Raw genomic sequence first — 14,074 nt, 5'->3', positions numbered from 1 at the left:
TTTTGCATTGAAATAAATTTTCATATATTCAAGAACATGTCAATCATCAAACAAGATCCTTAATGTTGTAAACAACTGGATGTTTCTTGAATAAATATTGCCACTTGTTTTGTATAGGCCTAAACATGAAACTCATATCCTGTAGCACCATTCCCTGGTTATGCAATACAAATGGTCTGTTGCGCCCTGTCTTTGGTTGATCCAAAATGTGGAACTCTGAACATGAAGGTTGTGAACTGTCTGAACTCACACAATCTGAAGGAATTTGGAACAGAATCAAAGACCAGGATATCTGAGTCAATTTATATTTTATATTCCCCTGGAGAGATAAACAGCTTAGCTAATATTAGTTCCATGCTGTCTCACATGTGAATATCTTAAGCCATAACAAGCCATGTTATGTTTTGCCAAGACTGCCTGTCATTAAAATTTGTGTGGCCAAAAAAAGACATGTGACCATAAACCCCCACAGAACTGTCATCACTGTAAAATAACTATAATTATCTTATAATAATCTTATTGTTTTTATAAGTCTTATATTTAGGAGTTTAAATTTAGTACATTTATTTTAGAATTAAATGTCCCTCATTAAAATAAGAATTGAAAGATAAAAAGACATTTAAATAAAATAAAATAAACAGATCAACAGATTAAGACAAAAAGTGCAGAAGTAGTGGTGATAGTTTCGCTATCTGTAAAGGTAAATAAACACCTAGAATAACTAGTCCCACAGGATGTCTACACGTCTACATTAAATATTTACTGTCAACCCTTAACATGAAAACAATAGAGAACTTTAGTTGTTTTTCTATAGGGGGTTTATTATTAACCAGTGGGTATCTTCAATACGATGATGATAGTCTGTGTGTGTGTGTGTGTGTGTGTGTGTGTGTGTGTGTGTGAGTGTTTTTTTTTTTTTTTGCCAAGACAGCGTAATTTACAAACATGCCAGGCCAGTGTCAACAACCCTCAATACCCACTTATCAGTAGCCTACATAGTTAAAAGGTGAGTGGTTAGAATTGTGTACATCCCTCCCCTCACACACCCCCTCTTCTCATAGGCTGCTCTGCTCGAAGCACCTTGTCTGTCCAATTATTTTTTTACATGCCTGAGTACTGGACATGGTATCACATTCGCTCCAAAATTAACAACATATTTTGCAGGAGTCTCCATCATTTTAGCTTGTCTATTTAGGCATTAGGTGTTTTACATAACATATTTCATCACATATTTATGCTGATTCCTTTTCTGATTTTTCAGTGGCTGATCAACAAGCATGTATTTTCCAATATTTCTTCATTTTGAAGAACTGAAGGTTAGGTGATTATTACTTATATTTTATGTAACTGAATAACTTCATGTGCTGCATTCAGCTGTCAATAATTCGCTGAAAATGTAAATAGCCAAATAGACATTATTTCAAAAGTTTACAACTTATATGGCTCATTGACACCCAAGTGGTTATTATATTAAATATTTTAATGTCACCTGTCTAGGTATTTAAAAAAAAAAAAAAAAAAAAAAACACTGATAACAGCCACAACCTTTAGAATATAATACAATAAAATATAATAGAATGATAAATTGCAATTATATCTACAATACGTTAAAATACAAATTCAAAACTAAATAAAAATATATTCAATCTATAAAATTCTTGACTGTGTCAATTTTTCCGTGTTTAAACTTTTATATATTGTATCACGATACGCATGATATTATGCAGCAGTTTAATTTTACGTGTTTTTTTGTTTTGTTTTTTGTTGTTTTATTTGTGGACGGTCCTATTTTTTTTACAGTCTATGGGATGGACCGATGGCGTGACGTTATGGACGACACCCCCGTCCAGCCCCTATGACGTGGTCAGGGTACTTCTCAGGTTCGTCGTTATCCGGGTTTAAAGCTAGAAAAGCCGGTGGCGGAGCATCATCAGGCCGCTGGCCCAAGTGACTACATTTATTTTGTTTTTATTTAAAGTCTAACGTTTTTTTGTGAGGTGTAATGGCTCTTTGAAATGGCGCAAAAAGATACGTTGTTACATCTCTTCGCAGGGGGGTGAGTGTAAATGACATTTTTTTTTATCCATATGAAAACGAGGATGATGGTTGCTGGAAGGTCGAAAGCAACTTTAAGCGGACTGCAGTGGCTTTTACTGAATGTCACACTCATATCAAAAGAGAAAGATCGTATGTCTGTTATTAATATCTCCTCTGTGATATTTCGATGACGAGTTTAAATGAAGAAAGCTCTTGTTAGCTTTTAGCTAGCGGTGAAACTAGCCAGAGCAGAATCCAGTCACGCGACCGACGTGTTTTATATTAAATTTAAATACGCGAGCAGGTTTAGTGCTCAAGTCACATCAATATAATATATTATAATAATAATTTTACTAACTATTGTAAAATGATGCCTGAAGGGTTAAAACTTTATTTCGGTCTAGGCTGTCAGTGATGCGTTAACGTTACGTAATTATGGCATTATACACGAGACGAGAACATCTCTCGCGAGCTCTTCATGTGCTGCTATTAAAATCTGAAATATGTACATGTGCCCGGGGAGTGTAGAGTTAGGAAATAAAGAATTAAATGTTCGTCATTGCAGAGCTATTTTGCTTTAGCACCCTTTGAATAATCAAATAGAAGCGCCTTGCTTTACATGAACATATCCAAGGTCATTCCGCTATTATTTTTTCTACAACAAACCCGTATTTAATATCAGTACTCCTCTAACTTACTACTCATGTACGACTGATATTGATTTATTGTTATTTTGCACTTGTGTATGTGTCACTTTCTCAATAGCATGATAACGTGTGAGAATCATCGGTGTTTTGTGCGCATTTAAATGCGTTGCATTTGCGCAGGCTGTTCAATGTCACTTGCTCTTGGTAAAATGTGTCTGTGGAAGTGCTTGGCTCTTTCAAGGACAGAGAGATTCATACCCATGTCAAGCATGTATGTATACTAGAGCCATGAATGTAGGTGAACGTGTGACAGCTATTGAAAAGGACAATTCAAGTGCACTTGTTTGCTGGATCTCCAAAAGTATGCAGCTGCAGGGAAACACTTTACAGCATGTGACGTGTATATATTTTTTTTAAATAAAAAAGCTGTCTAGTTGTAGCCTATATCATTGAACAAACAAACAATAAGCGGTTGTGTTTGTTTCCTTTAATATTAATGTGATTAATAGGCTAGGTTTTACAATATTTATCATTGTACATCATCATGATATCTATGCTTGTATGAACAGAAAAGTGACTTTATTTAAAAATATTCTTGTTAAATATTGTTGATATCAATACGATCAAAATCCATGTGAAAACAGCTCAGAGAACATTGCATGTTACATCAGAGTGGTGCAGGTATAATGTCACTTTGTAGGCATCACTGGTTCCCTCAACAAAAACTCGTAAGATTTTTCCATATGCTTTTGGATTAACAGAAAAAACAAGCTCTGTGATCAACAAAAGTTTACGATACTTATGTTTTGTTCATCAAGATAATTTTCACAGATGAACACAACTTTTATGAATTTTGAAGCCAAAATGTATAGGCACCAGGAGTAAAAAGCTAAAGGTAGGCTATAAACAAACTATACCATGATCGCACGACTTCAACATCATCACCACTACGCTTCCGACAACTCTGTTTTTACCTAAAGAACAGTTTCCCAGACAGTTTGAGTTAGAATAGTTGGTAAGAGCGCGATTATTAACACAATGAAGCTGTAAAAGCCACTTTTTTTGCAACCGCCTTTTTCAAGACGCGTAACAGCTAAAACTGATGTATTTTATGTCATAGAATAAAACGTGAAAGTGCCTTGAGCTTGTGTTCACCATAGACATTTTTTCAGCCATTTAAGCAAAACCCAGTTTAAAAAACCCATTGACTTTGGGACGATGGAACCGAAAGGGCTAAAATGCTTACTAGCTTCCCCGTTTTGCCCTACAAATTTACATCATACCTGCACCACTCTATAGGCAGCGCAACTCCAATAGCTGTATAAGCGCTGCCGCTCACTTCCATCCTGTTGCTGCGGGTCTGGCGGTGCTGGTCTGAAACTGCTGGCACTTTAAGATTTGCAGCAAAGTAATGAAAAAATCAAGGGGTTTCAAAAACTTGAACGTTGACAATCCCAAAATATTAGGACCACTTCCTAAAATGTGAAGGCAGCTATATATGTTTTTCATGTATACAGACTAATTTATATAGTTTGTTAAATTATAAAGTGATATTATAAAGTCAAAATATTGCCCAGAATTAAAATATTATTGGCTTTTATTTATTGTACTGAAGGCAAAACGTATGATTAAAATTATTTTCAAAGTATTTTAATTTGTATTATAGTGAGTGTATATTTTTCTTCTTAATGTTAGACTATATGATGGCATTTTTAATGATATAATATGTATTTGTATAGCTCATAATAAATATGACTTATTCTAAAAAATAAACACACCAGCTTTACAGAATGTAGTACGTTTTGATTAAGCAAGCCAAAGGTGACAGTGGTGAAAACATTTTTTTTACAGTTACAGCACAAATAAAACCATTATAAATTGTGATTGTTGCAAAGAAGCAGAGATGACAATTTAAAAAAAAAAATCTTTCTTGCTGTTGAAATACTAAACATTTCCAATGACTTCCGTAGCAGATCTCTGAGTATCCATGAAAAGTCCCTGATCATAGATGTGGTCCTTTAATTGTGGAAAGCTTGATAGGCATAGAAAGATTTTAGGACATCCGTCTTCTGCATGATGCCACTTATAATTTCTGTTATATAACTGAAGAATAAGTTAATAATTTAAGCCAGTTAAAGATCTAACAAAATTTTGAGCTCAATTACACATTAATTCAGGGGACTAGTTTTGAAGGGCACAGACATCTGTGTGTTTGTTTTATTCAAACAGCTATACCACGTTATGAGCATTATGTAATCATGCCCCAAGCTTTGTTTGTCTGCTACAAAACGGTCTGTTATAAAAACATTACCCATGGTGTTCTGCGAACTGGATCACTTTATGAGAAGGCAAGCTGCGTAGAGGAGACTCGCATCAATGCTGGGCTTAACGCTTTTGTTGAGGACGTCTGCCCTTGTAACTGAATGTGCTTCTCAGACAGATTTGTGGTTAATCTGTCCCTTACTTTCTGTGCTGAGGTCAGAGGCATTGTGCTCTTCACATGCCCTGTACTTCTCCAGCACATCCCGTGACCTGTGTCAACATGGTTTGACTTCTGTGAAACACAATCTGTGATGACAATTTATTTGCCTTGAGTCTCACTAGAAATAAACAAGCTACACAGTAGGGGCCGGATTCACGGAAATCTTCTTAAGTTACAAATTTTTTGAGGAATACAAATACAATCTTAACCCTCTGGGGACGGATTGGGCGGTACCGCCCAAAATGGCATACTTTTACAAATGTGTAATTATCTTAAAAACTATTAATGATAGAGAGCTGCGGTCTTTTTTACCATCTTCCTTAGATTCCGCTGAAAACAGTGATACCCGGCTTTGTAAATATACACACTTCCTTGTTGCGCAATACCACTATGTAAAAGGCCAATGAAATCGATGTTGTTTGGCAGATTCCGCGAACAACAACCAATTAAAAAATTGCCGATGGAGAAATATTTTTCTTACCCAATCAGAGGAAGGTTACCATGACCTTTCTAGCAAATCAGAGGACTCTGTAGCCTTGCAAGGGGTGGTACTATATAGTTAGGGATATGACGCAAACAGCGTTGAATGGAGAGAAGGAGAGAGAGCGAACGGAGGTTTAAGGAGCGGATTATCAGAGATTTATATGAGAGCGAGAGAGAGACAGAACAATTATAATATATATATATATATATATACACATACATACAATTCTAGCATTATTTATTGTTTTAGCACTTTTATGATGGCAAGCAGTAAACGATTTACGATGGAACAAGCTCTGGAACAATTACTGGAGAGTGACGAGGAGAAGGCATTGCTTAGAAAATTCTAAGCAATCCTAAGAAAAACGCCTGGGACTATTTTTAAATAGTTACATTTTTCATTGTTATTTACATTTAACAATTACACATGTCTGTCAAGCAAAGGTTTTGACAAATATATTTTTTGTACAAAAACTGTTCACTATTTTTGTGTGATGTGTGATTTTCAGAAATAAATGAGAAAAATCTCATTTCCGTTTTTGAAATTCTCTAGTTTATAGTACATTTTTCACTCATACTTCCTTTATAAACACATTACATGCATTCTTATGTTATCTTAGGGTCTTCTGAATCCATAGATACCAAACACATAGTGATCCATCTCCATTACATATGGTTTATAAGACCAAATGTAAAAATAGAGAAAACGGACCAAAAAGGGCTTAGTCCCCAGAGGGTTGAGTTAGAAAATAAGAAGAAATTGGCAGTTAAAGGCAGGGTAGGTAAGTTAGAGAAACTAGCAGAAAACTGCTGGATTTTGAAAGTATCCAACAGAGAAACTCCCACCCCCTCCCTTCTGGGCTCCTTCCAAAGCCACGCCCCCAAAACACATGAACGCGTGATGCCGACCGCTCGGCGCTGGTAAACGCATCCTCCAGCTGAGCGGTCGGCATCACGCCGAGAGGAGAGGAGCGCAGTGCATGGAGTGACATCACCTTTTTTTGCCTTGTTTGCCTGCGCTGACTGTATATGCCGGTACAGGTGGTACTGGGAATTTTGACTGCTCTTTCTCTGCCATAATTGTGAGACTTCCTAGCTTCCGGCCGGTACGTGCCTCTCCTCTTTCGAAATGAGCGAGTCAACCGGGTGCGCGCATGTGGGCAGCTCCTGTAGCAGCAGGGTTGGTTGCCATGGTAGCGAGGGAGAGTGACAGTCGCCCAGCCAATCATTGCATTGGTATATAAAGACAGTTTAAACAATTTTTTTTAGACGTTTTAGTAACAAACTGCCCTGCCTTTAAGAAGAATTTTTTTCTTAAGAATGTTTCGTGAATCCGGCCCCAGGTTATTAAGTACAATTACTGTGCACATTGTTTTTGTTCATGAAATGGCCTTGCAGGTTGGACTGGATATTTTCCCCTGCTTTATTGGTTAGCTTCTTCTTTCTTTTCTCATTTCTTTACATGTTCAGGCTCATCTGAGTTTTCTTTTATTTGGTTTTAGAGCCAGGTAGCACACATGGTTCATACAGTACATGGTGCTTTGAAATTGAAGTCCTAGAAAACCCTTGAAAACAGCCATATTTATAAAAAGGTACTTGAAAAGTGCTTGAATTATTGAAAAACAATATATGTGAAATTAGTGTTTAATTTTATCGATAAAACAATCTTTTCACGCTAAATTAACGCCGCAGCCGTTCTGATATAGATATAGAGAATGTGATATTGCTCCTTTAAATATCCAAGTATGATACAGCTTTCATTCTTCAGGTCAATCATATATTCATGAGAAGAAAAAAAATCAGTTTGAATAAGGAAATGGAGGATATCTTTGTCTTTAGTATCCTTTCAATGATTAAAGTTTCCCAAATCATTGCATGTGCTGGACTTTATTTGTACCATTTTGTTTTATTGGTTTATTTAGTTATTTACCTTTTTTTTTTTTCTTTAGAATCTAAAGGTAGGTAGCAAAGATATTGTTTGAGTGAGATATCTGATTGTAGTCCTTGAAAACCAAAAAAGTAGTGCTGCTTAAAGTCCTTGAAAGTCCTGGAATTTAATTTTACAGTACCTGTAGGAACCCTGATCACAGTGCAGAGCTCCAGTTATGTAACTTTGTAATGTGAATAACGATCAATACCTGCGTCACATTGTGTCATTTTGATGAAGTTCAGTTTGTTTTCCTTGACCTCACTTTTATACTCTTGACTCTTACAACAGCCCGGAAGGTTGTCCGCAAGCGTTGCTGACGCGCACACACACATATTTGCCTCTAAAGTTTAGTTTGAACTGGATTTGTTGCCTTAAACAGCAAGTGTAACTGCAGGTTTGATCAAATTTTGTCTCTGTATCTAATCTGGAGGCCCTCAACCTTTTTTGGTCCACAACCCAACCAAATTTTTATGTTCCAAAATTCTTACAACTTACATTATTTAAAGTTTTTTAATGTATTATAGATGTAGAATCTAAATAAATTAATATACAGTACCGTTCAAAAGGTTGGAGTGGGTACAATTTTAAAAATGTTTTTGAAAGTAGTCTCTTATGCTCACCACGGGTGCATTTGCTTAATCAAAATTAAAGAATTAAAAATTACTATATATATATATATATATATAAAGTCTATATTAAGAACAATTGTGCTGCATAATTTTGTGGAAACCATGATTTTTCTTTGAAGATTCCTTGAGCAGAAAGTTAAAAAGAAAATTTATTTGAAATAGAAATCTTTTGTACCATTATAAGTGTGTAAAATGTATTTAAATGTCTTTAATTTCTTTCTGTAATTAAAAAAAAATCTTACTTTTATATAGAACCAGCAGTCACAGTTGTTTTGCTTTGTTTACAGATGTGGTGGAACTGTAGGTGCCATCATGACCTGTCCCCTGGAGGTGTTAAAAACCAGACTACAGTCATCTGGCCTCACCCTCAGACCTATTTTCCAGGTCCATTTAGGCTCATTCAATGGTGCTGGCGTCATTAGACCGGGACCTGTCACCCCTGGCTTACTACAGGTGTTACGGTAAGCAAGAAAGTACAAACAATATGACATCGTCATCCACCCCAAACATGAATGTGCCGGAGAGTAGATCCGGATCCTCTTTTGTGTGCATTTAGCACTGCATTTGATCTTCTACATGAAAGCAGATTAAAGCAACTCTTATCCTGCTGTTAGCTGCTGCTGTGGATGATGATATGGGGGTGTTTAACTGCCAGTTGCTGACGGCCTTATTATGTAAAGGCAAAAGAGCTCAGAAGTGTTCTCTGTGAATGTCTATTTTGGGTAGTCAGGCAAAGCATGGCTCTCAGGAACCAGCACTGTCACATGATGCCTTCTTGCTGTACTCGAATTACTACCCGCAAACATGTCTCTGACTAACTGTCTCTGACTGAATGTACGGGTCTACGTGACTCCAATATGTAGTGACATTTCAATTTACTTGAACAGGTTCAATATCTACCTTGGGAAAAATGACACCATGTCTGTCCTTTTATTCTTCATGAGGAAGCATTTGCCATGTGAATCATTCTTCATTGTTTTCAGTCAAGTGATGAAGTAAATATAGAATGTTTGAATTGTTTTTCCTTGTAGGAAGTGATGTATTATCAACGTGTGATGAGAAACAGCACTTCGGGAAAGCGACTAAGCAGCTAAATACTGAATGTAGACAGTAGTAGTGAATCACATTGTTTGCTAAGGAGGGTTTGGGGTCATATGGGTGAATCATAAAGGAAATTAATATGAACTGTGTCACTAGTTTTGCAGCAGTGTGCAAAACAAGCTGTGTAACTGGATTGTAAATTGATTTTGTGTAATCTAACTGCAATAATAATAATGAGTTGTTATTTGTCTACATTTAATCTCTCTACACTCATCAGGTCAATTCTTGAGAAAGAGGGACCAAAATCTCTCTTCAGAGGATTGGGTCCAAATCTGGTTGGTGTTGCACCCTCAAGGTAATGTTTCAATTCAGTTTTGTGAAACTGAAAATCAAGATTAAGAATTTAGTGTCATGGTTAAATTTGATCAAAGTTAACCTGTAGAGTGGCTTTCTTTCCCAGTCAGCCTCAGAGGTCATTTTAAATATAAACGTCTTCTGTTTCCTGGTACGAGACTGTCCAGTAGTAAAATGAACATGTGAAATGACAGTACTTTGTTTGCCGCAACAGATTAGTGACATGAATATTGACAAGTCATAAAAATAATAATGATATAGTTTATGACTAAGTGCAAATGTTTTTTTGGATTCTATCCAGTAGTAATAAAAATATTTTTTACAAAAACATATTTTTTAACAAGAAAAAGATGGTAAAAGATGAAAAGTAATTAAATCCTTGCTTTATTCTTTAGCTAGTTTAAAATGTGACTAATTTCTTAAATTATATTATTAGTATTCTGAGAATTTTATTTTTTATTATAAAAAAAATTCTTCATAACAGTAACCATACTTTGCTTTTTTCCATTTTGAATTAGGAAAGGTTGGTGTTAAGAACTTTATAATAATAATACTAATATAATACATTTTTATTTAAAATATAATAGTATAAGAATTTCTCCATAACAATAACCATACCTTTCCTTGTAGCTTTCACTTTGAATTTGGAAAAAGTTGTGTTAAGAGAAGATAAAGTGAAAAAATGTATAGTAGTAGTAGTAGTATTAATAATAAATATAAATTATTATTATTGAGAATTTTTCTTAGGAACAAAAGCCATACTTTTCCCATTCTAGCCCACTTAATTAGATTCAAATCACTATTACTTCTAAGCAGGGGTGCGTTTCCCGAAAGCATCGTTAGCCAACTATGGTCGCAAGTTGGTCGCAAATCCCATTGAACTCTATTGGTAACGACGGAACTTGCGACTATAGTTGGCTAACGATGCTTTCGGGAAACGCACCCCAGGTTAGAAATATTTTTTGACGCTGTTATTGTTTAGTCATCGTATCCCACAGTCATCATGGCAGTGGATTTGGGTGCTTATTCAGTTCTTTGTGCGGTCTGTTCCAGACATTCAGCAAAGAGAACAGACTGCACTTTCAGGAACTCACTGCAAGCTGTTTGGCTAGATAAAACATTGGCAGCCTTTCAGTGCGAATTTCCCTTCTTCGTTTTAAAAGAAACTTTGCAATCTCATGCATGGAGAGAGGAAGCAGGGGGTGATGAGTTCAACAGAATAAAGCGCTGATGTACTATTTCTGTTCTTCTTCAGGGCAATCTATTTTGCTGCTTATTCGAAGTCAAAAGAGACTTTCAATGGCTTCTTTGTGCCGAACAGTGCAGTCGTCCACATCTCCTCAGCAGGGTTTGCAGGTGAGGCCTTAAGGTGTTTAAGGAACGTCTATGCAATGTTGCCCATACCGTTTCCCAGAACTTGAGAGGGAAATTTATCAAACCGTTTAATGCTTACAAAGAATAGTTAATGTTTGGATCCCTAATTGCCTTGTTTTCCTTTCAGCGTTCATCACAAACTCCCTGATGAATCCCATCTGGATGGTCAAAACAAGAATGCAGCTTGAGAGGAAGTATGTTAATGCTGTAGTTTCACCCTTCTTTACTCTTTACAGGGAACTTGCATGAGGGCATGACACATTATCTGTATTAGATCCTTGAGTTGTGGCCCATTTGCATGTGAGACGTAATGCATCCCCAGACACTGAGGATAATGAGTTTTTAGGATGGGATGTACAACCCATTACACGGTCTTCCTGTTACGCAAACATCATGATGATAAGCATGTGATCCAATCTGCTACAGTAGAAATATCCACCGTGACGCACCAGTCGAGGCTTAGCAAGCATGTTCTATATTTGTGCTATAAAGAGTGCCGGCCGTCGGCTGCCAGGGTCAGATGGGAGAATTATATCAGGTGGTACACTGAAAATAGTCTGCCATTTAATTCTCCCTTCCACCCTACACGCAAACCACATTGTGCAATGCAAAAAAAAAGTTACAAGTGAACGTTATGAAGTCTTTGACCTTGATTTTAGTATTCATGCTGCAGGGTTCCCACGGGTCCTTGAAATCCTTTAAAGTTTGTGAATATGAAAAATAGATTTCAAGGCTCTGAAAAGTTTTTGAAAATAAACATACATATCTATACAGGTCCTTGAAAGTGCTTGAATTTATTTTGTGCAAGAAGTTTTCTGTAAAATATTCCATATTATTCCCTCCGGTCCGCTAATGTGTTATTTCGTCCTCTTTGTCCTCCAGGGAACGTGGGGAGAAGAAAATGAACGCATTACAATGTGCACGGTATGTGTACAAGACAGAGGGTATACGAGGTTTTTACCGGGGCCTGACGGCGTCGTACGCCGGCATCTCGGAGACCATGATCTGCTTCCTCATTTATGAGACGTTGAAGAAGTACCTAGCGCAGAGTCGATTCACCACTCCTGCCACCGACACTGAAAAAGGGGCTTCAGATTTCCTGGGCCTCATGTTTGCAGCTGCATTTGCCAAGGGTTGCGCCTCCTGCATAGCTTATCCACATGGTAGGTTGTTATTACCTATCAGCTAGTCTGTCTAAATATATACATGGATTGCTTCCTCTGTAGCAGTAGTACCCGAACTAAACAACCACTAAACAAGTATGCGAGGTGACGGGGTACGCGAACAAAATTTTTTCCCATTCATTTAATTCTACCCCACATTAAAATAACATTAAAACCGAGCATGTATTTCTTACTGTGTAAAAACAGGAAAATTGTGGTGTCGTAAAAGGTCAAATACATGACATCTAATCAAAGTATCTCATCTTTTGCGGTCAAAACTGACTGCATCCACACAAGCAGTGTACATATGATGGGTTGCATGCAAAGTATAGCAAATCGTTCTACATTACTGCCGTTCTCAACAATGTACTATTGTAAAAGTGGTGTTTAGCACTAGAATGAAGAACAAATATAGAAACAAACTGTGCATAGAGATTGATTTAAGACTCAAATGCTCTTTAAAACAAAAACATACACGCTGTGAGTTCTTGTTTTTAATGTTAGTAAAATAGACTCGACTCACTCATTAAAACAGTGACTTGCCGCCACCTACTGGCGGTTTTAGTTTAATATTTCTAAGTATCACTTTGTTTTTACCATAATTTCACATTTTCAACTTTTTCATTTAAAACAATCTCATAACATTATCTGTGCCATATAGTATTATATTTATTAAAAGTGACTGTAAATACTTTAACATTATTACAAAAAAATCTATTTTTTTTCAAATAAATGCTGTTCTTTTGAACTTTCTATTCAAAGCACCACAGTTTCCACAAATATTAAGCAGCACAACTCTGAAGACTGGAGTAATGATGCTGAAAATTCAGCTTTGCCATCAGAGGAGTGAATACAACTTTACAATATTACAATTTTATACATATATATGTATGTATATGTAATGACATTTTCAAGAAAACTGATTTCTCATTACCGTAATGAAAAGAATTTGCTGAAACTTTTACCTCTTCTTCGCACTGTTAATGACCATCCTTTCCTGGTGTGTCTTCTAGAGGTCATTCGGACGAGACTCCGAGAAGAGGGAAGCAAATACAAGTACTTCTTTCAGACGGCGCGCCTTGTGGCGGTGGAAGAGGGCTACGCGGCTTTTTACAGAGGACTCATTCCACAGCTTATCAGACAGATCCCCAACACAGCCATAGTGCTGTCCACATATGAGCTCATTGTCCATCTGCTGGGTGAACCCTCCAAATGAACCTGCACACAACAAGCACACAAAAAATACTTTTGACCTGCAGCTAACGTGAACAGAATAGAATCCATCGTGGATGGGGATTTTCTTTTGAATTACCCAAAGACTTTAAAGAACTTTTTTATTTTTAAGTTGAATGCTTGTTATTATCGGAACTGTTTTGCTTGTTTGTGTGTTATGTAAGTGGCGCATATTGCATAGCTCTTTGTGTATACTGTATCAGTGTACAGAAAAGGTCCTCTGAATATACAAATAGTACTTTAAGTTAACTAAATTATTCTTATTATAAGTAGCAGTGTTTTGTTGCAGTCCATTGAATTCTTTGGATCTAGGATATGGTACATGTCCAAGGGTTTTGGAGTTAATCATTGGTGGATCCAGTTTTTATGTTCTTGGAAGGAATGGAAATGATACTGAGGGCATAGAATACCTTTTTTAGGAGCCGACATGCTCACGTTGCAATATTTTGTAATACTTTCCTGCTTCGTGACACCTGGTAGCATTCTGGAGTTTGACCAATTAATTCCATTCACCTCTTTGCTAGAAATGTTTCATCTGTTTACTGTACGTTAGGTTTTTCAACTTTTACAGAGAAGGAGGGCCTTGATGCATATGCTACTACTGTTGGTTTAATTAAATTATGAAATTGTTTTATTTTTTGTTTTTGTTTGAAATGCATAGTTGAAATGAGTAACATAAATAAATGCACCTTTTTAAAGTC

The 14,074-nt window shown here is 36.5% G+C and overlaps 2 protein-coding genes across 2 annotated transcripts in view; one reads left to right on the top strand and one right to left on the bottom strand.

The window, feature by feature from the left end:
- Positions 1–5,688, bottom strand: part of mxra8b (matrix-remodelling associated 8b) — a 20,072-nt gene extending 14,384 nt beyond the window's left edge. The window contains exon 1 of the mRNA XM_056239684.1: positions 5,685–5,688. The gene's annotated coding sequence lies outside the window, so the exon portion shown is untranslated. The remainder of the gene's footprint in view (positions 1–5,684) is intronic.
- slc25a33 (solute carrier family 25 member 33) lies at positions 1,904–14,074 on the top strand. Its single transcript, XM_056239688.1, has 7 exons — positions 1,904–2,056; positions 8,496–8,669; positions 9,527–9,604; positions 10,859–10,959; positions 11,105–11,171; positions 11,860–12,140; positions 13,154–14,074. The coding sequence occupies exons 1-7, from the start codon at positions 2,016–2,018 to the stop codon at positions 13,354–13,356; spliced, it is 945 nt and encodes a 314-aa protein (XP_056095663.1). The 5' UTR covers positions 1,904–2,015; the 3' UTR covers positions 13,357–14,074.

Source organism: Rhinichthys klamathensis, unplaced genomic scaffold (genome assembly GCF_029890125.1).
Source record: "Rhinichthys klamathensis goyatoka isolate OS25496 unplaced genomic scaffold, OSU_Roscu_1.1 h1tg000020l_1, whole genome shotgun sequence".
NCBI classification, from domain to species: Eukaryota; Metazoa; Chordata; class Actinopteri; order Cypriniformes; family Leuciscidae; genus Rhinichthys; species Rhinichthys klamathensis.
The sequence above is the reverse complement of the archived record's forward strand: the minus strand, read 5'-3'. Positions and strand labels throughout refer to the sequence as shown.